General features: G+C 30.6%; 1 protein-coding gene and 1 long non-coding RNA gene across 5 annotated transcripts in view; one reads left to right on the top strand and one right to left on the bottom strand.

Moving 5' to 3' along the window:
- Window positions 1-20,132, top strand: part of LOC142328802 (facilitated trehalose transporter Tret1-like) — a 35,966-nt gene extending 15,834 nt beyond the window's left edge. Inside the window, exons 4-7 of one of the 3 annotated variants that reach the window (XM_075372889.1) lie at window positions 4,309-4,584; window positions 4,780-5,088; window positions 14,893-15,001; window positions 19,804-20,132. In XM_075372889.1, the coding sequence (XP_075229004.1) occupies window positions 4,309-4,584; window positions 4,780-5,088; window positions 14,893-15,001; window positions 19,804-20,099 (990 nt within the window). In that variant the 3' untranslated portion in view covers window positions 20,100-20,132. The remainder of the gene's footprint in view (window positions 1-4,308; window positions 4,585-4,779; window positions 5,089-14,892; window positions 15,002-19,803) is intronic. The other 2 variants (XM_075372971.1, XM_075373047.1) reach the window with 2 other exon arrangements.
- The window catches only part of LOC142328942 (uncharacterized), a 42,168-nt gene extending 15,702 nt beyond the window's left edge, over window positions 1-26,466 (bottom strand). The window contains exons 1-2 of one of the 2 annotated variants that reach the window (XR_012757388.1): window positions 25,991-26,466; window positions 323-585 (exon numbers count right to left, since the gene is read on the bottom strand). This is a non-coding gene — a long non-coding RNA (uncharacterized LOC142328942). Of the gene's footprint in view, window positions 1-322; window positions 586-15,077; window positions 15,184-25,990 lie in introns of those variants that run through there. The other variant, XR_012757397.1, reaches the window with a different exon arrangement.
- Window positions 26,467-27,246: the final 780 nt, after the last annotated feature.

The raw sequence follows: 27,246 nt of genomic DNA, 5'->3' as shown, positions 1-27,246 counted from the left end.
TATTATCTTTATGCTTACGGTAGATTCTTGGAACGCCATCTAGCTGCTTATGCATGTGTTTGGAATGCGATAAGCAAGTTTTGCATTTCTGGCTAGCAGGAAGGAAATCCTTACTAATCAGTTAATTTTATTAATAATTCATCAGAATGAGTGTGGCACTCACACTCAAGTAATCGTGATAGCATTTATCTGTGTTCTTCCTCCGATTTTTGTTAGCTTAATTCTGATTTTTTCGTTTTCTTAAATCTAGACATTTTATTTTATATTTAATTTATAAAAAATTTAAGTTTATTTCAATGAACTAAGAACAGCAAATACTCACATAATTAGATGGATTTGAAGATAAGCAGTGTGAAAATCGGTTATTAGCTAATAGATAAAATGAACTTGATTCGGATGGGTCTGATAGTGATAGTGACACAAGAGTGAAAGTGTGAAGTCAACTGATGAAGATGATCCATTGTATCTACCCAATCCTGGACCTCATACATTGGTTACGACAGCTTGGGATGTTCACACACCGAGTCAGTGCAGACGTAAACCACGGAGAAACAGTCATCCACTCTCCAGGAGTCAAATCAATTGCTAGAAATGTGAGGACAACATTTGAGATATGGAAACTATTTTTCCAGATTTTTTAATTGATGAAATAACTCATCATACAAGCAGTTGACTGAGAATTATCCAACAAAATTATAGTAGAGAGTGTGTTGTGATTTTTTGTTCATTTTAAACAAACAAATAATTTGTTAATAAAAAGTAAAAAATAAAAATTGAACATGGGCATAAACATACAACATTAAATATGAGTAAATAAAAGGAAATTGATGTGTGAAGACCCCTCACACATCGAATAATGGCGTTACTCTTGCAGGGTCGAGTTACGGTGGATTAAAAAATTCTTATACCAATTTCTTTCCAATTTTGTTTGTCTAAATTAATTTATTAAAAATTTGGTTGCCACACTAATTTTTAATATTTTTCTTTAACACCAGTTTTCAAAAGCACATTTCTAATCTTTTTCATTTTGTTTTTCCAATTATCCATGTTTCATTACACTACGAAATACACTTCTGACAAATATTTTCAAGAATTTCTTTCTAATTCAAAGATCTATGTTTGAAACTAATACATGTTTTCTTTTTTTATGAAAGACCTTCTTGTTTGTACTAGTCAGTCTGCTTTTGATTTATATCCTTCTTTACTCATCCTTTATAATTTTACTTTACTAATAGTAAAATTCTCTAACTTCTGATGTGCAACTCTTGTATTCATCTATCAGAATATTTCATTCTTCATTATTCTCCTTTCTGTTGCATTTCTTCATTACCTTTGCATTACTCCAGTTTATTTTCAAACTACATTTGTCTCAAAAAAATAAGTTTATGTTTTCCATGCTTCTCAGTATATTTTCTTATTTATTTTTATTTTCTGCCAAAAGCCCACTAAATACCACTTTAAATTTCTATATTGCTTCCTGTACGTACAAGTTGAAAAGTAATAAGGAGACTACATTCTTGTCTTATTCCATTATTCCTTCACAGCTACCCTTTCTTTTTCCTTCTATTCTTACAGCTGTAAGAATAGAAGCAAAGAAGAGGTAGGGATGTTAGTTCACATTCTGCACAGGATTTAAGAAGAAGGGTACAATAGCCATCATTGCCATATTTCAGTGGCAAGCCAAGATGTATTTCAGTTGAATATTTTTTCTAACTTTCTTATTATTGGTAGATGTTATCAGATTAGTTGTCATTGCTGACGATAAAGAGACCATGGAGGTCACCTCAGACTCATTCAAGGTTGGTAGCACCGACATGAAAGTCGACTTAAACATAAGTGGCGACCCAGATTATTGTGTGTGACAGATCAACAAATATCTGAGGTGGAGTTAATGACTGTTATTCAAGAGCAAAACACTCAGATGACTGAGGATACCTTCAAGTTTGAATATAAACTATTGTTGAAATCGAGTAGATGCGAGGCTGAGTACTACCTTGGAATTTTCACGGTCAGTCTGAATTTTTTCCACAACTTTATTGACAAGGGCAGATTATTTGTAAATTTTTCTTCATGTAGAGTCAGAGTCGGCAGAGTTTTTAGATATTCAATGATGCTTCAAGTGCTGCAGGTATGGTCACAGGGCTAAGTTCTGTAATCATCCAGCAGTCTGTGCTCATTGTGGTGATTAGGGTTACAAGTGTGAGTGTTCGAAAAGATCAGAGGGTCCAACTTGTAGTAATTGCAAGCATGTTCGGAAGGAGTCCAAGCACTCTGTGAGTAATAAGGAATGTGGTTTTTATCAGAGGGCTGTAACAATGTACTTGAATTCTTTAGCGTTAATTGTTAAATTCAGGCAATTAAATGCACAGAGTGCTTACATTTTTCAGATTGAGCTTGGTGAAATTGCTCTTTGTAGAGGGTTGGATGTTATTTTATTTCAGCATCCATATATTATGTTCGGAGAACTTCCAGATTTTTGCTATTGTGGTTCCAATAGCATGTTCGCTGTTGTGTGCAGAAGGGAAACGATTGTGTCTTCATTCAACAGCTCCGTGTCTGTGTGGATGTTCAGAACTTTTATCTATATGTTGCAAGTTCATATTTTCAGTATAGAGACCCTGCTGATTGTCATCTTGAGATCCGGGATAAAATTCTTAGATTCTCTGGTACCAGTCCAGTCCGCACCAGTCCTTATTGGTGCGGATGTGAACGCTGAGTCTCTACTGTGACTAGTGGTTTCACCAGTGATGGCATAAATTAGTAGATGCTTTGTAGCTCAATATTCTCTACAGGTATTCAATGTGCCTGGTGAGTTGCCCACCTATGCAGGTATGGTAGATGGGCGTCGGTTGTTTGGTGGAACGAACATCTGTGTTATTGTTGGTAGGTTTTTCGTGCCTGTCTGTAATTGGAAGATGGTGGATGATTGCTCGAGCGATCATCGATTGATTATTTATGAAATTGTTGGTGGTTTGAGTGAGTACTACCGATGTAACTTTACAGCTCAGCAAGATCGTTTCCTTTGCAGGTAAGCGGACTAGAGGAAATTTATTGACTTCTTTCGGCCAGACTTCGAGTTTTGGATCGGGGTCTGAAGTCTTTGGTATTGGCAGAGAGTTTGTCGGCTGCTTTCATTGACTGCTCGATTTCCCGCAGTTCAGGTTAAGAGAGGCTTGCTCCATAGTGGTCAAGGAATTGTCATTCTTGAAACAGGTTGTCTGTCATTTAAGGAGAGCATTTCAACATCAGGATGATCCTGAGCGACGGGCAGTCCTTGTTGCTGAGTATCGGAACCGCAGATCTCATTATTTTCATAAGATTTGTATGGCGAAGAGTGATTCCTGGCGTTCTTTTGTGCATGAGTAGAGGAACAAGGATCCCTGGGGAGTCGTTTATAGTGTTTTGGGACACAAATGAAGGAAGGATGGTCTTCTGTCTGTTCTCTCGACAAGGTTTGGTGTGATTTCAGATACGTCTGGAATCTTGTACAGATTACTTGAAGATTTTCTGCATGAAGATGATGATGCTGGAGAGACCGCATACTATCTAGAGTATTAACTATTAATCTTAACTGCATTTGAGTGCCTATTTTACCACTATAATATGCTTTAATTTTTGGCATTCATTTTATCACAAAATCTCTAATCCTTACTGAATTTTGACTGCCAAAACTCTAATATAAGGTTAGTACTTTAATATTCTAGATGTAGGGTGGTGAGGGAAAGTGTTCACTACTTAAAAGAAATTAAGCAATGACTATCATAATTTATTTTCACAATTCATAACTACCATATCTTAAGAAGCTTTAAAATATAAAAAAAATTCAGCTTGCTTTTAGAAACTAGTTAACAAATAAATTTCAATAACAGTTATTTGTATAACTTAACCAAGTTAAATTAACCGATAAAAGAACGGTAACTTCTCTAACTTATACCAAACAGTGTAGCACTTAGAACATTGTAGCATAACTATTGTAAGGTGGTATATGTTACAATAGAAGAAAAAGGCATAATATCCTCTTGTTAGCATAATAAAATGCAGGTTAATATAATGAGCACCAATGTGTTTATTGATGTCAGATACTGATGAAATTATTTCAAGAGTATTACTAGTTTTGTATTTTTACACATCACCGCATTAGAAAAAACAAAGTTAAGAAAAAGGTTAAACTTTGGACACAACCTTCTACAGGAGTCTTTAAGAATTTTATTTTTTATTAAATTATCATATTTTGTAACGAATGAAACTCAAAGTAATAAAATATTGTTTGATAATTTAAAAACAAATTTTTGTATTTATTGTTTCCAGGATTCTCTACGAGGGGCACTTTGCTGTGGAATAGAATTATCTATTGCTTTTGGCTGTAACTTAGAATATTTTGCTGGGCCTTATTTGTCATACAACAGTTTAGTAATGCTATCAATGGTACCTCCACTGATTTTTCTTTTGGTTTTCTTATGGTTACCCGACTCTCCATATTATCTAATATCAAAAGGGCAGAAAGAAAGTGCCATAAAATCACTTCAGTGGTTCAGAGGAAATATATCTAAAGAGATGGCTGAAAAAGAAAGTGTCATAATTTTGGTAAATTAATATTTCTGTCACAAAAATCATATCACTCTTTAATGAATAGCGGTTTTCTGTGAATCGATTTTGAAAAAATCTAAAGTAAGAAAAATGATAAGTTATTTAATCATCTTAATTCAGTTTTATTATAATATTAATATTAATTTAAGAAAAATAGTTAACACATCCTTTTTATTTTATTTATTTTTTCAGTCAACAATGTATGAGCAGATGCAAAAAAAAGCTGGGATTAAGGATCTCATTAAAGTTCCTGGAAATAGAAAAGGTCTTTGGATTAACTTCTTTTTAGTAACTGCTGGTCAGTTCACAGGAATTAATGTTATTCAATTGTATTCCGAATTAATATTTATGAAATCTGGATCAAATATCCCACCAAAATATTGTGCAATGACTGTTGGAACGTTTCAATTTATATCCTCTCTTTTTGCTCCTTCAATATCAAAAACTTTTGGTTACAGAAAACCACTTTTACTTGGTGCTGTTATTATTGGAATTGAATATGTACGTATAATCTTTAAGTTAACTTAAATTTAAATACTTAAAATAAAAATGCAGAAACTTTAGACTTACATTTAATTCTGCACGTTTTTAAAATAATGATTTTTGAAAAGAACATTTATTTTTAATGAATCAAAAGATTAATACTAAAGTAAAAGCTAAATTTTTATAGCTTTAGATCTGAATTAAAATACCTAATTACATGCTAGAATAATTGAAAATAAATAACATTTTTATCAACTGGTAGAAAAACAGAGAAACTTTTATTTACATGTTAATAGTTATTTTAAAAAATAACTTTTGAACAAATTGGCCTCATATTCAAACTAAATTGAAGATGATATTTTTGCTTACATTGTTGTTTATTAATCTTATGATTTTCAGTAAGGCTTCCAAGAGTTATGTAACAGGCAAGATACAACTATATTTTATGGATTTTAAAATATAAAAAATAGATATCTTTACTTATAAAGCAACTTGTACTAAATGACTAACTTACTGATTCATCATCGCTCAACAAAAACTACTAAAGAAAACTATCTAAAAACCGATTTATAAATGTTTTGAAATTCGACCTTAAACGGGCGAAGAAAAGTAAAAAAAAAATTGAAAATGACTACAAATTTTTTTCAACTATACTAAACAAGATATTCACTAGATTAGAACTTGAAAATACTCTTGAGATAAATAACTAAAATCCATTTTCGGGAATTTTGAATTTCGAATTTTTAATGGGTGCGACAATGTGGCTCAACCAGTACAGCTACTGTTAACTGTATACGCTAAGCGACTGGCTACATCTGCCTCTGGTTACTAGACTAAAAATACAAAATAAAAGTAATTAAAAGGTTTAAATAAAAAGAGAAACTAATAGGGTCACGGTTACCCCCTAGAGGTATATGTCGGTTAACTCTAAGAACCGTGCAAAATACACCTTTACCCGTACTATTTAACCGGTTATAATTAATATTTTTAAGATGGACGATGTTTTGAAACCCACATCTTTATTTAATTTTTATTTATCATTATTATTCTCAGAAGCGTGAGTTTTTTGAACTCGGCGAGGTCCAAGGGGCAGAGCCCTCTGGCAAGTGGAGAAGGGCAAGCGAAGCGAATATGGAATATTCGTTTCGCGAATATGGAATATTTAGCCGAACCATGTTCGGCTAAATATTCCCTGGCCGCGACAGGAAACGCAAGTAACCATATAGGGCGGACCGGGCGAAGACGCGACGGGGATGCTAGAATGTAGCACCGAAAAGTGCTGTTTGGGATATTTTTATTAGTTAACAATTGTAAGAGATAGTGCGTATCATTTGCGATTTCTTTCTCATGCCATGTACTATACATAGCTGTTGTCGACCGAAGTGAAGGAAATAATTACCACAAGTGTTGGAGAATTTGGAGCTATTCTCAACTATGATGAAAAATAATCTGCGTCACAATATTCGAACTACAATATATTCGTTCAAATCTCTAAAGGTTCGACTTATGATGGATTGTTTAATCTGGTAGCGGCTGGTTAATTATGTTCATTTGTATTCGAGGTTTACCGCAACGGTGAACATTATACTACTTTCGGTAACGACGTTCACTCTGCACTAAGGATGCACTTCTCTGGTGATTTATCCACTTATCCAAATTTAGCCAAACCTTTGAGGCAAACGAACCTTTTCAGTTAAGTAACCACCAACATTGGACAGCATACCTGTTATCGGGGCAACATGTAGAAAACGACGAGCGAGATATACAGATTCTAAGCAAAATATCTCAAATAGCACTTTTCAGTGCTAGATTCTAAATGGCTTATCAGGGCCATATACAAAGCGATTACAAATTGTACGGCAATCTCTCAGGAGATAATTTTATAGCCAAAAATAAGAAAAAAGTTGATAAAAATATAGGCCAGAAGACGGTTCGTTAACGAATTTTGGCTCGCGAAACATTTAGCTTTGCTTTCTGCTCCGTCTGTAAAATTAAACCGTACCTTAATATTTGCGATACAAATCGAGGGATACATTTGGTTCTTCCTTACGTTTTTGGTCTAAGAAAGTGTATAAAAGTATTTCCTGACTTCTATTTCACTTAGGTTTTAAGAAATCGGGATAAAACAAGAAAACATTTTGTCGAAAAACACACTTTTTTAGGTTTGGAATAAAATAACTTTGTTAATTTTCCAGTAAACAAATAAAAATTTCTAGTTATTTTTGTTGGAAATTTAATTCTGAAAAAGGTTATATAAATAACATCAATTAAAATTTAACATAAATTTGAGAAGTTCAACTTTAATTAGAAACAAAACACACAAATTGGATTGAAAAAGTGATACGATTTTAAACAGAATAAACAATTTTTATTAATGTTTGAACACAATAATGTAAATGAAAATAAATAGAACAAATTATAACCACCGACTGAAAAAAATTAATAAAAAATTAATAATAATCACATACCTTTGTTTTGTTTTTTATAAAAATGTTGAAATATCAAAGTGGTTACGTGATAAATCTGCAAACATTTCTTCAAAGTAGTTGCTCAATGTGGCCGCCATTCTGTTCAACGCATAGTACAGCTCGGCGAATCCATGCTTATCGGGCTTAATTAATAACATTATTATTATTCCTAATAGTAGCTGCAGCTACTATTATACGATGTTTCAATTCTTATGAGCCAATACGAGCGGAATAGAAGACTTCATCCAACCCCAAAGGAAGAAGTACGCTGGCGTGAGATCCGGGAGTCTAGGTGGCTAAAGTTTGATCAGTTTAGATCAATCCGTTACTTACTAAATGTGTTATTTAAATGAACCACCACATCATGATAGTTGCGAGCAGATGCGCCATCATTGAAAACCACATCTGTAACCTATTTGCAAATGGAATATCTTACAGGAGTTCAATCAGATTTGTTTGCAAAAAATGCAAGAAATCCTCCCCATTGAGCCTTGAAGGTAAGAAGAAAGGACCTATGAGATTATTACCAAGAATATCACACCACAAAATCGAAAAAGTGCGCTGGAAATGACTTGTAGCATGGGTTTCTTTCTGCCCATGTGTCAGGGTTTCGATAATTACATTGACATTTTTTGTAAAACGGAATTCATCGGTAATTAGATGAATTAGTATGTTTGGAGTGTCGCTTTATATGGAAGTGAAACTTGGACGATCGGAGTATCTGAGAAGAAAAGATTAGAAGCTTTTGAAATGCGGTGCTATAGGAGAATGTTAAAAATCAGATGGGTGGATAAAGTGACAAATGAAGAGGTATTGTGGCAAATAGATGAAGAAAGAAGCTTTTGGAAAAATATAGTTAAAAGAAGAGACAGACTTATTGGCCACATACTAAGGCATCCTGGAATAGTAGCTTTAATATTGGAAGGATAGGTAGAAGGGAAACATTGTGTAGGCAGGCCACGTTTGGAATATGTAAAACAAATTGTTAGGGATGTAGGATGTAGAGGTTATAGTGAAATGAAACGACTAGCACTAGATAGGGAATCTTGGAGAGCTGCATCAAACCAAATGACTGAAGCCAAAAAAAAAAAAAAATATTACATGCCCAAGAAAAAAACAATGTTAGTCCAAGCGCATAGTGAAAGAACAAGGAATGCAATTTACTGCATTCTCTGTCCACCCGTCTTTTTGTTTTAGTATTGACTTCTTGTATATTGTGATTAAATTTGAGATTATATTAGTGGTTGTTTGTATTATTTAGTGAGTGATATTACGTTGTAGTTATTTACTTGATGGAAGAGCCTGCTTCTACAAAACGTAGGTCATGAAGGAATGTCGGAAGTTAAAAATAAACTGAGGCTTCAAAGTGAGGTAGGTGAATCATAGAACTGTAAGCCGAATGCTTTAATAACATAAGCTAAAGTGAAAGAGAGCAAATAGTGAAGTGTTTTAATTCCTTCCCTCTCCAAAGACTCAAATGTTTTACGATTCGGTACTCTTCGATCTGGATAATTTTCCCGGTATTTACGCACAACAGCCAACTTATTTTAATTCCTTAACAACCCAAAATGATCAGAACGCCTATCTGTCGGGGTTAATTTCACTTATTCCCGATCGGCAGAGAGATTTTGAAAAAACAAGATCAGTCTCTACATGGAAAGTAGTTTCTTGCACAGGTTAAGGTTTCAGAGAAATAATAAAACGGAGGAAATGACAATGTGTGTCAAAGCATTTATTTCATTCCCTAAAATTACAAAAAGAAAACTTAAGCATTTACAAACAGGGTTGAAACATTGATGCTCGTGCTTGTTCTCCTAAAGACCTTCTTCTCCTAAAGTGTGGCTTGCATGGTTCCATTCATCGAAAATTGAATGAATCTATTCAGAAGGCAATATCTGATCATATTAGCAGTTTTTGCAGCAGGAAAAGTCACTATAGTCTCCATGATAAAAAACTATTCTTATTTGAAGAATTAAATATTAGTAAAATGTTTCGGTTATTTAAAATAAATATCATAACTGTGTCAGTTATGAATCATACTGAAACATTTTCAATATAAAATTTAATATAGGTTTCCAATATCCAAGAACTGACACTTGTTCGATCTGTGATGAGTATGATGAAAATTAATAACTAAGCAAATTTCAAAAACTAAATTCAATCTAGGAGGGCAAGACATATTCATTACACAAAATAAATATGTTGGATTATTCCAACAATTATAGCAACAGAAATAATTATTTTAAAATTAGTAATAACGCCAATAATTATTATTAGACGTATTACCGGAATAAAACATAATTAACAAAAATTATAGCATATTCATAATAATTTTATCAAACATGACCCGTTGATATGATTTTACAATAATAATGACTTATAAAAATAAATAAACCACCAACAACTTTTTTATATGTGTTATAGTACTTTTGGATACCAAATCCATCTTCAGGAACTCAAAAAACTTTTATATTATTCTTAAAATAAAACTCATTCATCGTATGCAAGTCGTTATGTAAAATTTAAAAATGTACAACAGTGGACGTCGTGTTTTAAAAGAAAATTATGTCGACTTTAGCGTCCAGTCACAATAAAAGTTTCCAAATACTCGATTTTAACATAAAATCGAATTTATAATATAAATTATAAAAAATTTAACAGAATATTTAAATTATTTGGTTTAAAAATTGCATATAGTCGTATAACGAAATAATAATAATGAAATAATAAAACATAAAAATAATACAGATCCATCTAAAATAATAAAGACCGGAATAAAATTAATTTAGATGGACGAGGAGTATGTAGTTTAGAATGCGCCAATTTTGATTTAAAATACATTGGTAAGACCAATCTATCTTTTTCAGTTAGAATGCGACAACATATCAACGGTATAAAATAAACTCAAATAGGAAAATCTAATTTTGCTAAACACATTATCAATGATAACCATAATTATAATTCGGAAAATTTTATTGAAATTCTTGATTTTTCAAATAATATACAAGGTATTATTAATAACTTAGAAAAATACCATATATATCTTAATAATAATAATAAATTAACGAATGAACAAACAAGATTTAACAATGACATATAAGCAAGTTCTAAATTATAACTACAGAGTGGGTTGACCACGCCGTTTGCTTTCAATTTTACCATAACGGTGGAAACTTTTATTGTGACAGAACGCTAAGTCGACATAATTTTCTTTTAAAACACGACGTCCACTGTTGTACATTTTTGTTTACTATTGTACATTTTGTTTTACAAGCGGGAATTTAGTTTGCAACATTAAAAGTGCACATACGTTTAGGCAATGTTGAAATAAAAAGTTCTCGTACAAGAAATTTAAATTGACACACGTATAATATTACATTACAAGAAATGCTGTTTACTCTCAATTATTGTTAATTATTATAACTAACCTCAAAATTTTGACAAAATGTGCGGTCGATTCCCGTCATCTAGACGCACCGTCGGATTTTTTTATTTCTCGCGCCTTTTTTTTTGAATTTGTTAGTAGGGTTGCTCTCTTACTGAAAATGGTACATTTCAGCGTCTCGAAGTTCCGAAGCAGTGTTTGGGGACAACGGGACAGGCTAGCTAAAAACGGAACTGGTCCCGTTCAAAACGGGACCTTATAGTAACTTGCATACATACCATGTTATTTATTCACAACAGGAAAAGAAACATTAATTCTTTTAACCTTTTGTTTTTAACTATTTGACTGAGTTTTTTTTAGGTCTGTTATCCTATTAAAGCACTTGATATAAAAAAATTCAATCAATGTTGCTTTCTTTGAAAGTATGATGTTTATTTTACAGCCACATTTTGTGGTGAGAAGAGTGAAGCAAGCTTGTAGAACTGAATACCTCCTACACTTCGGTGTCTATGTGCAACATTTTAATTGGCCCAGTGAAAAAGATAACTATATCCATTTCATATTTTACGTCACTAGTGTCTCATGTCAAGTTGCTTACGATTAAATTTGTATGTTAATGAACAATTTTTACTTTAATGAACATTTTTTACTTTAATTGTATGAAAGGATGTTGCATGTAATTATAATTTAAGACAAGTGTTCACATTGCTTTGTTAAATTATTTCGTCATGAAGGAAGTAGTTGAATACTTGTTAAAAAACGTCAAATACCTACTCAAGTTGTGTACTAATTTTAGTGCTATCAATTATGTTTAAAAATTTACATGAGGCAAAGTGATTGCAAAACTTATTTTCACTTATCAGGCTGATCTCATAATGTTATTGTTCTTTTACATTATTTATGATTAGTCACAATTATTTCTACGAAATCTCCTTTTTTTACTTGCATTCTATAAATACACCTCTTTAACATGAGTGTGTTTCACTTCCTTGTAAATAAATGTTCATATTTTTTTATTCTATTAGTTCATTTTTCTTTGAATACTTACAAATTGTTTTTAGGAGACAGTAAAAATAACACTTGTAAATAAAGTAACATTTTTTTTACAATTTATTCAGTAAGTTTTAATTCATAAGCTTGAAGCTTTTGCATAGAAAGATGGAATAAAAATTTTGTACTGTAAAAAAAAATCCCATTCTTGGTTGGAATTTGAAATGAATTCTTGACTGAATGAATCCAAAAACTTTATAATCAGTCAATACATTCATTTTAGGTTATAGATGTCCCCGAATTAAGCCATATTATTTGTATAATCATCTTCGCTAGTTTTGCTACATTGTGGCGTAATACGGATAGGAAATAAAAATATAGGGCCACAAACAGGAAAATGTAACGATGTGGAATTATAGGATATTGTTGTGTATTTTATTATTAGAATTAAGCTGTATTACGTTTATATCACTGTGTTAGGTTAAAACTAATCATATTATAGCCACGAATCAAGACGAGAAGGGAAGCACATAGTTATGGTGCGGCCGATGTCCTGCACACAACGATGGGAAAAGTGATCCAGGGTGGAGGCACCCGGATAAACAGGAATGCAGGTAAGGGGAACAGAACAGCATTGTTCCCCTGCTGGTTGAACGCAGAATTGAAAATTACTTTAATCCATTTTAATATAAGAATTGTCACCAAACTATGTAAGTGTTAAGAAACCTCTCAACATTGTATTTTATTTACGTTCATCTCAATGTTTATTTACGTGTATTAGATTAAGTCAATTACTTATTTTCAGTGAAGCGGGAGGAATCCCGACGGGTAATCTCCTGGGAAAGGAGCAAGATAGGGTGGGCAGAAACTGCTGCTACGGCACTTCAAGGTGATAGTGTTATGCTTAACAGCAAAGACCAATTGCCTTACGGGGTGCTTAAAAAATTCATGGAGGTTGGGGATGGCTATGAGAGGAGTGAGGAGGCCATTTTTAAGAAGAAAAAAGTTATAGATGCCCTAAGATATGATTATTAGGTTGTGAATACCCAATAAGAGGGTACTTCTAAACCTTTCTCATATGAGAACAGGAATTAGTGAAATTAACTCGCACAGATTGGCGTAATATCACTCACTACTTAATACAAACAACAATTAATATAATCTCAAATTTAATCACAACATACACGAAGTCAATACTGAATTAAAAAGGCGTGTGAATAGAGAATTATTATTCTTATTCTTTTACAGTATACTCGGACAAACCTTGTTTTTTTCCTGTGCTTGTCATGATGAAAGTAACAAGGTGCGAAGAAAGTATCATGTTGAAAAGGATCATTTCAATACACTTTTTAATATGGGATTTTATTTTTAATTAATCACTGTCACTGTCAATGTCTGTAGAAGAGTTACCGGTAATCTCCACGTCGCTCTGCCAAAGGTGATCGTCTTCACTACCATCAAGTTTATTAGATATTCCGCATTTTTTAGAAGCTTTCCTTACTAATTCCGTGGAAATACCTTCCCAAGCATCTTTTATCCAAACACAAATCTGGGTGTTTGATTCTTCCTGTAGGCGTGAGAAAGAAATTTTCATCAGCCATCCATTTACTGTACAGTTGTTTTAATGCAGATTTGAACGGTTTATTAATGCAGGCATCTAGTGGTTGCAATAGAAACGGTCGTCTTTCGTCTTATTGACAAATCGTTTCGTGCAAAAAATCGTGTTATCCATCTACGGCTTGCTTTAAAATCAACTTTATTCAATGATTTAGCGATTTCACGAGCATATGATTGACATATTTCTGTCGTGACAGCATAACCGCATTTCCTTTTTTCCATAACAAAGTTATACAAATTTTTTTCTATGTCTGTGTATTTCGGTTTTAAGCCACGAAAGCCCTTTTATTACCAGTGCCTTTCACCAAAAGTTGTTTCTTCTTACGCCAGTCTCGAATGCAGCTTTCATTTAAATCAAATTTTCTTCCTGCCGCCCGATTTCCAATTTTTTCACCCTCTTCTATAACGCACAGTTTTTCATTTACTATAAAAGATCTTAGACGCTGTCCTTTTGTACTCATTTTAATGTCGTAATTAAAATAAATCACCGTATTAAACTTTACAAGATAAACTAAACAGATAAAATGCATATAACCGTCCAAATACACAAACAGTACAATGACTATGGCGAATAGACAAGACGACGATGGGTAACTGATACTGTAACGGTAGTGTCATTTGAACCGGATGCAGCCTATACAGAATGAATCAGTTTTATAAAAATACCGTAACTTCGTTCCTATCGATAATATGAAACAATGTTAATAGTTAAGGATATATTTTGTATAAGCGGCATCCGGTATTGATAAACGAAAGCCTAATGTAACTACATTTATGTGATTGAATTTAGGTACTTCTAAGAAAACGTTTATTTTACATAAATTATCCTGACTAAAGGCTGTTTCAAGTAAGCCCAACACCCTTATTTTTTCTCTCCAATTCCAAGAAAAAAAGTGCGGGGGTACTCGAATAAATACGGTATGTTTATTCATTTGTTTATAAATTTATAAAAATGAATAACAAAATTAAAAAAAGTACCACTACTGTAATTTAAAAGCTACAGTAATGAAACATTCAGTTCATTAGTTTAATTTTGTTAGAAAAATTAAAACATTATCTAGTTTGAAGAAAGATTAATCTGATGATTCATGAGATACAATGTAGTATGCTCATAAAACTGAGTTGTTTAATATCTGAGTAGGCTGTTGCATGTACTGAAGATTATTTCAGTTAAAAAAAAAAAATACCATTATATTCTTCCTTATTTATACAATAACTAGTTCGATTAAGTTACAATGAAGTTATTTAGATACTGTGAAATCACAATTTTATTACAACCAAATTAAGCTGTTCAATAATTTTTTGTTTTATTTTTCTTATAACCTTAAAAACAACCATAACAAAATGTTTATTTTTTTTCAGTTTTTCATGGGATTATACTTTTACTTTGATCACTTAGGTCATGACATGTCACAGTGGGGGTGGCTTCCTGTAATATGTTTAGTAATATTCATGCTCACTTTCTCTAGCAGTAAGTATTTACTTCTTTAGAACTTAAAAAATTTCAACCATATTAAATTAATTGATGTTAATGGACTGATGAGTACCTGTCATCATTTTTGTTACACGATTACTTTTACATAAATCTTAATTTCATACTTTCAGTTTAAGGGAAATTATGAACTGATGGTAGTAAACTTCTATCGTAACAGCTGCAACAAAAGAGTAAGTGTGAATTCTATATAGAAAATTTGTATAATTAATAAACTTTAACTGTTTACCATTTGATATGGAACAGCAACTAAATGGATTTACAAAAATAATGTGAGCATCGGTACCATAGATGACACCACCATCTCACCATTTAATTTAATTTACTCATAATTTTGTTCCACGCTTTAACTTCATATAATACATGGTAATGAAAATCCCCATTGTGATTTTACACTCTCCATTGTTTGAAAAGTGGCATGTACGATAATGTTTTGTGTAAGTAATAACATTAAGAATGATGAATTCTTTAAAGTAAAACCACATTTGTTTTAATTCTATCTAAATTCAATTGGCGCAATATCATTAAATATAACTAAGTCACATCTTAGAAAATATTATGACAAATTTTTTTTTATCTTTATATTTTAGGAAGTACTTTAGCATTTTCCATTCATTTTTAGCATAACTGATACTAAGCTGAATTATTTATTTACATTTTTTCATTTACTAATAGTAGTGGATTATTGATGTACGATGTTTTTACATTGAATTAAGTAGATAGTTCAATAAATTTCTCAGGTTAATACAACAGTTTTTATGTTACCTAAGGTATTCTAAAAAAATTATCTATCTATTCATTTGTAACTGTATGTATGTACTTATCACTGCATTATACTTCCCTAATCTGTATTTGTATAATTTTTAATTAGTTTATTTAGTTCCTGATAATAAATTCTTCATAGGAGCTTTTTTTCTTTTATAAAAACTGTTTAAGGGACAAAAACCTTCAAGAAGATACTAAATATTATTTAATCACATACACCCCATCCAAATATGTACTCTATGAAACTCATGAAACGGGATATTTTATAATAAAATTATTTAATTCATAGATATAATTATTGCAGTTACATCTTTACAAAAATCATGTATTTCATGTGTGATGTCACATGCAGTATAATGTATACCTATTAAGATTTCTAAGTGTTTGAAGTATTGCATCTTTTTTTACAAAAACCGTATGCCAAAAATGAATAAAAAATTTAATCTGTAATTGTTTAAAACAGATCAGATTGCTTGTTTTTATCATTTTAATTTAATTCCAGTTTAAAAAAAAAAAAATTGGTAAGCACTTTTCTTTAAAATTTATACAAACAATTTATCTACTACACAAAAGTGGATTGAGATGATAAGTGAAATTTCCTTTTAGTATGTTCTTTATTGCATGGTTTATTTGCAGTTTTTCTAAAATGGTTTGTAAATGTATGTGAAAAGCATTTTGAAAACCATTGAATTTTGATTAGAAATAAACATAATCTTTTTTATGTGACATCCTGAATATTTTATGATTTATGCGTGCGGTGTTTCAACTAAAAACATTTCAATTTTCAAAATTTTTACATCTTTGTGCAAATTTGTGAAGACAATAAAGCTCAATTTTTTGTTGTGATGTATTACACAGTATGTACATTGTATTTACATACACTCTTTAAATAAAGTTGTTTCTGACTCTATTGTTAATCTGCGACAATTAATTTTGTGAAATGTTTGGAATGTTAATAAGCAGTGGTGAAAATGGTAAAAAGTATTAAGTAAATTATTGTAATATTTTTTTTTTAAATATGAAAACTGCAGTGGAAGTGTCTGTCATTAGTCTTGTGATTACGAAAATTTAAGAAAAATGAACCACAGTAATCCGGAAGCATATAAAGATTTTATTAAAAAAAATAATCCTACTGTGAAGATAATTGTGTGCATTACTAACTTAATGAAATTCAGTAAAAAAAAATGAATAAATAAATAAAATGCATCTCTCTAATTTTAAATAGTTTTGTATGTCTTTACAATCAGCTAAATCATTAAACTTCATCAATTATCTTTAACTTGAAAATTCTAATTATAATACAGTCATTCACGGGAACCGGATGTTTTTAAAATAATCATAAAAAATTGAATATTTACTTTAAAAAAGTTTTATTTGTACTGAAATACTTGTTAAATCAAAGCATTAGTTACTCATGAACGTAAAATTATATCCGGCAAGTGATGTCCATTTTCGGCAATGCATTGTTGTAGCCTTTCACAGTAACTGGCCTCAATTCTTTGCAGTACGCGGTTTATTGCCGTACACACGCGATTTCAGAAACCCCCACAGAAAAAAATCACAACTACTCAAGTAGGGGGACCGAGCGGGCCAAGGAATGTCGCCGAATCTGGAAACGATCCATCCCGGAAACAAGTTACGGAGAACAGCCATCGTTGCCCTCGCTGTAGTTCCATCCTGCTGGAATAACACATTTTGAAAATCGATTCCCCGGTTTCGTAACTCAGGGATGAAAAAAGTATTCAACATCGCAATATAACGATCAGCTGTTACAGTTACGGCAGCGTCATTTTCTTCAAAAAAATACGGTCCAATAACGCCGACCTTTCCTATTGCACATCAGACAGTAACCTTTGGGCTACAAAGTGGTCTTTCGTGAAGCTGAGGTGGGTTTCTTTCTGCCCAATACCAACAATTCTGTTTGTTGACGAAGCCATTCAGATGAAAATAGGCTTCGTCACTCATTATCGATAACAAATTTTCATTTTCTTCAAAAATGGTAAGCATTTGTCGACAAAATTGTAATCGCTGCGTGAAGTCTTGCTCGTTTAACTGCTGCATGACGGCTATCTTGTAAGGATGGAAATGCAGGTCTGTATGCAGAATTCGTCTTACCGTACTTGTGCTCATTTGAAGCGCTGCTGAATGCCTCTGAATAGAGCGGCGCGGGCTTCTGAAAACGGCTTTCCTTACTCGTTCGATGTTCTCCGGAGTGCTAGCAGTTCATCGGGGACCCGATGGTTTTTTCTTCAATATTGAACCGCTTGTTCGAAGGTTGTTTACCCGTCGCAATATTGTGTTACGAGAAGGGACACTTGCATTACGATGGATATTAAACTGACGGCGGAAATCCCGCTGAACAGCAGTTACGGATTCGTCATTTCGCACAAAATTGTTATACGCGTACAGGCGTTGATATAGCGTCCACGGCTCCATCTCAACGACTAAAATGTAAATGCTATGATGAAAGGAAACGTCAGACACCAGCCACGTGCCCCTCCCACCTCAAACGCCCGAGTACAACCCACTTCAAAAACATCCGGTTCCCGTGAATTACCCTGTACTTGTAAAAATATTTTATTGCCTCATTTGTAATGTAATTAATCATAATTCAGAAATAAGAGTAAAATCTTAATATTTTTCTTTAATTTTTATATCATAGGAATTAAAATCATTTATGATATAAAATGTTTCTGTCTAATGAAGAATGAAATGTCAGTTAATTATCCTATAAAAATCTTTTTTTGTAACCAAAGTATAGATTTTGGTTCTTTTAATAAATTTTCTCCATTTATAAAAGACATATTAGCATATGAAGAGAATTTATTAGTATACAAAGAGTTTTATTCAAATAAATTCTATAAAATTGGTCTAGTTGAATTTAAATATTGATCTTGCCATACTAGTGTTCAGTAAATAAATTACTGCAAATTATTTCATTTATAAGTACGTAGTTTTTAAGTATGTAATATTTTATTTATAGGTACATAAATATTCACTACACAGACCACATGAGAAATATTTGGGTAAATTAATGATGGATAATAGATGATTAATCCACAAACATTTGGATGAAATATTGCAGTGAGATGTAGACAGCAATTCCATGCATCTGTTTTGAAATAATACGTATAATTAGATTTGCTACTTATAACTAAAGATAAATGAATAATGTATTCATATTTATATGCAATTACTATGTATCACATGTCAAAAATGACATGGATAATAAAAGGAACTGTAATTGCATTTACAATATTATTACAGATTCTTATTGAGGGAAACTCTATGAAAACCTTAATTAGACCACATTTGCAGGATACAAATTTTAATACATATTACAAAAGCACAGTTGTTGCAGTTCATGTTAATAAATTAAAATTATAATGATTAAAAAATGTGATAAAAACTCTTTTTTTCTTTCTGATAAAGAAAACTGTTATCCTTCCTCTCTTACACCAAAAAAAGAATGCTAATTTCAATTTTAAGTTCTAAACACAAACATATAGAAATGTTGAAATATTTCATTGCTAAAGCCAGTCTTTTTCAAAATGTAAAAATGAGTCCAAAAATGTCATAGCACAAAATAGTAACTACAGATAGTACAGGTAGTACTACAATAGTACAGATAGTAAATAACTTTGATTCTTCATGGTTGACACTGCAACAGTTCCTTTTTTAATTCATATTGAGGCACACCTATCCATTCCTAACATGATCTGTAGAGTATTTCTAATCCTGTAATTAATATTTTAATAAACAGTAGAATCATTTGTTAACAGGGTACTGGCATTTATTAATTAGAATGTTACACATTACCTTATTATTAATTTTTTTAAATCTGTATAGTAGTACTTATACACTGTTAAAAATGTTCCCTGTTTTTTATAATTACTGATAAGATAGACAACTAATTCCATTAAGTATTTAAACTGTAAATTATAATTACTTTTTTTATTGATAATAACTTCTGTTTATGTTTATTTTAGTAATAATGTAAATGTGATATGTTACAGCATATGGCCCTATTCCGTGGGCAGTTCTTGGGGAAACATTTCCAGCAAATGTAAAGGTGTTAGCATCTGCTCTGGCAACATCATTGTGTCTTCTTGATACTTTTATACTAACAAAGTTTTTTACAAATGTAAGTGAAATTGTTGGTATTTACTGTGGTTTTTGGATTTTTTCTATATCTATGATTATTTCGTTTCTCTTTGTATATTTTATTTTACCAGAAACTAAAGGAATGTCATTACAGGAGATTCAAGATATACTAAATAAACCAAAACCACCCAACAAGGATCAAGTGTAAATAAAAAATAAATAAATATATAGAAATTTCAAATTTTTTTTGTTATTTATTTAATTTATTTACTTTACCCAATTTCGACTACATCTCTTTTTTCTGTTTAATTTTCAGAACCACCGTAAAGTATTACTTCAGAGGATGATATATATGAATGTAAATGAAATGTAGCCTTGAACAGTCTCAGGTCGACCATTCCTGAGATGTGTGGTTAATTGAAACTTAACCACCAAAGAACACCAGTATCTATGATCTAGTATTCAAATCCGTATAATTTGGGTAAAATCAATTGATTTTTCTGTGATAAAAATGAAAAATGTCACACTCACACTTCTGTTTTCAGAATGACTTCTGAAAATAATTAAATATTCTGAAGATAATTAAATATTGAGGTACAGGTTTGTTTAATCTAACAAATTATTTTTTTTCCCTATAATATGAATTTTATAATGAAATATAGGTATAATACAATCTGATAACATTTTTTTTCTATTACGCTGTTACTTAGATAAGAATCACCAGATCTTGCAAAAAATACTGGATCTCTATGTTTATCATTTTAATGATAATGTACATATTAAAACTTTTTTATTATTTATAAGCTAACAGTTAATTTTACAACTTCTTAATTTTAATGGGATTTTACTGGAAAGTGTAAATGTTGCTTTTATTCAATTTACAAATATTTTGATATTTTGCTTTTGACATGTTTCAATCCATTTTTCTTACTACTAACTTATATAAAAGAAAAAAAAAGTAATATTTTTAAAGTAAATATAAGATTAATTATTATAATTACTTACAGAATATCTACAATTCCAATTTACCCTTTGTGTTTTTATAACATAGTAATTTTCAGCATCACAAAGTTTTAACCAAATAATAGTTATACAAGAACATTATTTATAAGGGTATTTTGATTTTAGGTAGTAGTTCAGTAACACAATTGCACTGAAAAAGTTTCCACTTTGTAATATAAGTCATACTTGGTTTATAATAAAACCATCCTTTTGTAAACTTAAAATTTTTATGTGGAATGAAATGATTTGTTTTCTATCTTACTAATGTTAAATTTTTTATTAAATTTCCTGCAAGTTTACTTATATAAACATTCTCTTTGAATAAATAAATAATAAAGTACCTTATTAAAAATAAATTTTTACTGAAACCTTAAATAAATATTTACTTAACAGTTACAATGTATCATTTAATTTTAGAATATACTTTAAGGATAAAATACACACTTTCTTTTGTTTATTGCCATATGCATATTTAAAAAAAAATATGGAAGTTAATTTATTTTATTTTGTTAAACTTACAAATATCCTGTATATCTGCTGAATGGGTTTGTTTAATTTTGAAAAAATTAATTAATTTTTTTCTTTAATGGAGTTCTTTACTTAATTGATCTTTTGAGTGATGTTAAGTAAAACCAGTTTATTTGATAAAACCCACCGGGTTGGTCTAGTGGTTAACGCGTCTTCCCAAATCAGCTGATTTGGAAGCCGAGAGTTCCAGCGTTCAAGTCCTAGTAAAGCCAGTTATTTTTACACGAATTTGAATACTAGATCGTGGATACCGGTGTTCTTTGGTGGTTGGGTTTCAATTAACCACACATCTCAGGATTGGTCGAACTGAGAATGTACAAGACTACACTTCATTTACACTCACACATATCATCCTCATTCATCCTCTAAAGTATTATCTAAATGGTAGTTACCGGAGGCTAAACAGGAAAAAAGAAAGTTCATTTGATAAAACCCCACCGGGTTGGTCTAGTGGTTAACGGGTCTTCCCAAATCAGCTGAGTTGGAAGTCAAGAGTTACAGCGTTCAAGTCCTAGTAAAGCCAGTTATTTTTATACGGATTTGAATACTAGATCGTAGATACCGGTGTTCTTTGGTGGTTGGGTTTCAATTGACCACACTTCTCAGGAATGGTCGAACTGAGACTGTACAAGCCTACACTTCATTTACACTCATACATATCCTCCTCATTCATCCTCTGAAGTAATGCCTGAACAGTAATTCCCAGAGGCTAAACAGGAAAAAGAAGTTCATTTGATAAATATTATAATTATTATTTGCAAATATTAATATTCTCTGTATTATAGAAGAGTTGTAGTCGTATCAATCTCTGATGCTGATATACCAGATTTTCATTCAATTTCATAGACAAATGAAAAGCATAATAAAGTTGTCCTTAAGAGTGGATTCTACATGTATAAAAAATACATTTATTGAAACTTGTAAATGCAGTATTGATTTTTATAAATATTAAATAGAATGATAAAAACCTCTGTTCAGAAGACTGACTGAAGTAAAAATAAAATCAATGTAACAAGTGAATACTGGATTTTTTGAGAATACAGATAGTCTACAGATAAATAGGTTTTATGTAATTTTAGAATTTCATCAAAGGTAAAAAATTATAATTTGTTAGATGCCAGGTTATTTAAAACCAGGTGGTTTTATGCTTCATGATGTGATTAAATATCAGATTCTATAAATTCAGAACTGATTAAAGAGTGAATCAGAAGTTTAGTTTAGATAAATTCTAATCCTACTGCTTCCTAAACTTCTTAGTAAGGAAAGAGAAAAGGAATTCAAGTAAGTAAAAAAACTTTTTTGTTAAAAACTACTTTTAAAATTTTATCATTTTTTTTACTAATGTCATAGTGATTATTCTGTAATATATACAGCATCTTTAAAAAAAAAATTAATAAGATGATTGATTAATTTACCACATATACCAGAAAAAATAATTTCCCAAACCGTATTCTTCAGAACACTGGTATTCGGCAAATAGTCATTAAAATTGTTCTGTGAAAAAATTATGAAACTGAGGTTAGAGAACAACAAAATATTGTCTGCTTTTATGTATTTAACACAATCTAAAACAACTCTTAAAAGAAATTTAAAGAAAAAACATATAACAAAGTGTTTTAAATCGCACTAGTAACAAATTTACTAATGTAACACAACAAAAGATGATATACAGAAAAATCAAATTTCACCACAATCATTTTTCTACTTGTAAATAACCTTTAAAATTTTACCTGAAATTTGATTACTTTTTTGTTAGCTAGGATTAAAAGTATTTCAACCATTGGCCTTGTTTGTTTGCTTCCCAACAAAGACTGTAAATTTTACCATTAATTATCATTTACAGATTAACCTACTAGTATATTAGCCACCAAAATTTAAATGTATGTAACTGCGTGAACATGTACACACACACATATATATATATATATATATATTTACATAAAAAAAAAAAAAAATAATAAATAAATAGCTCATTTCTTGCTGTATTTTTTTGTTTCGGTTTTTCTTTGTCTCCATTTCAATTCTAAAATATAAATTTAAAACTACTTATGGATTCTTGGTTAAAAAAGGGAATTTTGAAACTTAAGGTGCAAGTACTTCTTCAGATACATAGCATGCCAAAAAAGGAATATGACGAGAGTTATTTGAATTAGGGCTTTAAGTTAACTGATAATAAAAATTCCCCCAGTGCATGTGTGTGGTATGTAATAAAATTCTAGTTTCTAGTTCTTTGGCTCCAGCTAAACTAAGTAGATATTTCAAAATGAAGTATCCTGATTACAAAGAAAAAACTATTCATTTCTGTAAGAGACAATTTAACTCTATGGAAAAATCTCAACTTAATGAAGCTGAGATTTTTTTTTTTAATTTTCAGTTACAGTATTTATCAATGGATAAAAACTCTAACTTAAAATGAAATGGCAACAGAGGTTTCTTATAATGTGAGTTACCACATTGCACGCAATAATATTCACATTATTGGAGAGAAGACTAGTGTGAAAGACATTGTGTCCTACATGTTCAATGAAGTCTGCTAAAAAAAATTGATTCATTACAATAATCCAGTAACACCATTTCCCTCTGCGTCACTGATCTTTTCACTGGTATAGATTCAGAGCTAATAATTGTCTTAAACTCTGCAATAACTTTGTTTTACAACTGAATGAGTTAACAGATATCACAAATCAATTTCTTTTACTGGTATCTGTGCTCTATGTCTATAACAACAGCATTGAAGAGGATTTTCACTTTTTTTAATACCTCCAAGAAGGAACAACTGGAGAAGGTATGTTTAATTGCATTAAAAATTATATTATAAAAACAAACTTGATTGGAAAAAGTGTATCAACGTTTGTACAGATGGTGCATAATTAATGATGGACAAAATGAAGAGTTGTGACATGCATTTTGAAAGTAGCTACAAAAAGTCATTGTGTTTTATATAAACAGGTAATAGGACAAAAAATTTATATATTTAAAAAAATATTTTTGATACAATTGTAAAAATGATCGACCATGTAAAATCTTGATCACTCCAATTCAAATTATTTAAAATTTTATGTGATAAAATGAGTAACCAAACTCCTGAACTTTTACTGCACACTAATGTAAAATGACTACCCAGACAAAGGGAAAGCATATCCAGATTGTTTAAGTGCAAAGAGAGTTATTGTTTTTCTTTTCATCAGACAATATGGGGCAAAATTTCTTGGAATTTTTAAAAAATGGTTAATTAGTGATACTTATTTAGCAGGTATTTTTACCAAGTATAATGAAATAAATTTATCATTGCAAGGAAGAAATATTTCTGTTTTTAATGTAATGAATAAAATTTTCTTTCAAACAAAGACTGATATTCTGGATTTCTTCACTAGAACAGAATAAATTTGACTGTTTTCCTACTTTAGATGACTTTTTGAATGAAGAAAGTTTTAAAATTAGCAGTAAAGTTTGCAATAAAGTTTTACAACATTTGAATGACTTACAGTTACGGTCAATAATTCCCACAGCGCCAGGAAGACAATTCTTGGATTTGAAATACTTTCACGACAACAGCTATGAGTAGCTGAATTCGAAAAATTAATTGATTTGACAACTAATTCTGACATAAACAAAAAATCTATACACTATTTAATGGATTTTGCATAAGTTTTTAAGAAGAATAGCTGAACTTATCAAAATAAGCTCATTCGCAATAAGCTTATCAAAATACTCATTTTTTACTTCCTTTGGCAATGTATTTGTGTGAGGCAGGTTTTTCACATTACACTGCAACAGAATTAACTTAATGCTGCAACTGATGTAAAAATTCAGATTTCTATCATTGCACTTGACATTAAAAGAATATCAGGCACAAACATAAAGAAGTCAGTGAAAAGTTAAAATGTTTCAATTTTTTTTTTTTTATATTATTGCTATTATTTAATTATTTTTGTCATTTTTAATTTTTTGTTAAAATTAAAAAAAGGGTTCTTTAGTAGGTATGACATAAAAATTAGAATAAATGTTTATTTGGTTTTTTTAATACATCTATGTTATCATTTCTAATAACTAAAACCCAAATTTACACTAGCGTTCATTAAAAATTTTAGAACTTAAAAAGTAATCTGCAATGAGAAAATTTTTTGGAAACACTTTCAAATAATGTAGTTCTATATTAAAAGTCACCTCTGAACTTGCACAAAATTAATTTCTCAACTACCTGTCATTATGTGCACATAAATTTCCTTTAAAATCTGCTGGCCTATAGATGATTATTTCTTTGTAAATAATTAATGAAGGAATTCACACCATTTTTTATTTTTTTATCCCTGTTTGCACTAATGGCTTTCATCTGTAACTAAAACTTAAAAAATTTTGTAGGTCATGACTTCCTAAACATTACTAAGTACTGAACATTAACATTTCAAACTATCAATATGATGCCCTCATCAATTTATAACCACCAAGCTTACATATTAATATTTGAGGTTAGTTTTTCTATATTTCTACATGACCACTGAAAGGTTAAGAGGTTATTACAATTAAAACCTTTACAAGTTATGACCATTTTCTAGCACTATTACTTACCACAATAATATTATTTGCTTGTATATTATATTTACTTTAATAGTTTGTTAAATTGGATGTATTTCCATTAATTACTAAATTACAACGGTTGGCATATTCGTAGCTCTGAGTAAATCTGTAAAGTTATCTAACCCTGTTGCATTTAAATTAAGAGTTGGATCGTATTGATGTATCAGAGTATTTTTAATTCTTTTTAATCACTGATAATAGCTCTTTAATATTGAGTGAACCTGGACCTAGCAATGAACTTTGTGGTACACAAACTAATTCTCTGATAAATTGAGATTAATTAATAATTTTCTAAACTTTTGCATAATTTTTAAACTTTCTAATTCTATACATAGTTTACACATGGAATACAATTCACTTCAAAAAATTCTGTTATCTGTTCTCAAGAACTAGCAATCCTTGTCTCACAATTAATAATTAATTATTAAAAACGTGTAATGTAGCTTTAACCATGATGAAAGTCACAAGGTGTAGCATTGCGCACAGTACTCGGCGCGCATGCGTATACGCTCGTCCCAAAATCTCATTTTCTACCGGGTTATTTGAACATATAAGTAAGGGATTTTGGGACAAAAGTTTTTAGTTGTACAAAAACTTTACAAAATTTTAAATACATGATAATGATTAAACGAGCTAACAATCGAATATTTGTTAAATATAATAAACATTTTTTTTTAATAATCCTTAATAAAAATAAATATTTTATACAAGTCTATTGATTCTTAAGAGTATTGAAATTGATTCTTAATTAAGATAAAATTGAAAATAATGAATGAAAACCTAAACAAACAAACAAACAGAGGACACATCTTATGAAGTGCAACTTCAAAATTTTATAACTAAAGATCTGATATTATTTATTTTGGTCAATCTTCGGAATTGATGATTTTTTAGTTTAATTGAAAATATTATCACAAAACATTTAACATCATGGCGGGAAAAGGATTTTGGGACGAGCTACTGCGCAACGCTAGGTGTGCGACATCTTGTTACTTTCATCATGGCTTTAACTATCTACTACACAGTTGACCATTTCTGAAGCTTATGTGGTAAAACCAATCTTAATAAAAAACAAGTTTAACAATAAAGAGCATGGAATAAAGTTCATGAAAGATGAAATATTCATTAAAATATTTACGTATGTGGGAACAATAAAATTAATAATGTTTTGAGATGAAATAATTAATTATAAAATTATAATTATAAGTTAAAAGCAGACTGTCTAAACAATATTATTAACATAGATA

The sequence above is a fragment of the Lycorma delicatula genome, chromosome 1 (assembly GCF_047948215.1).
Source record: "Lycorma delicatula isolate Av1 chromosome 1, ASM4794821v1, whole genome shotgun sequence".
Lineage (NCBI taxonomy): Eukaryota > Metazoa > Arthropoda > Insecta > Hemiptera > Fulgoridae > Lycorma > Lycorma delicatula.
The sequence above is the reverse complement of the archived record's forward strand: the minus strand, read 5'-3'. Positions and strand labels throughout refer to the sequence as shown.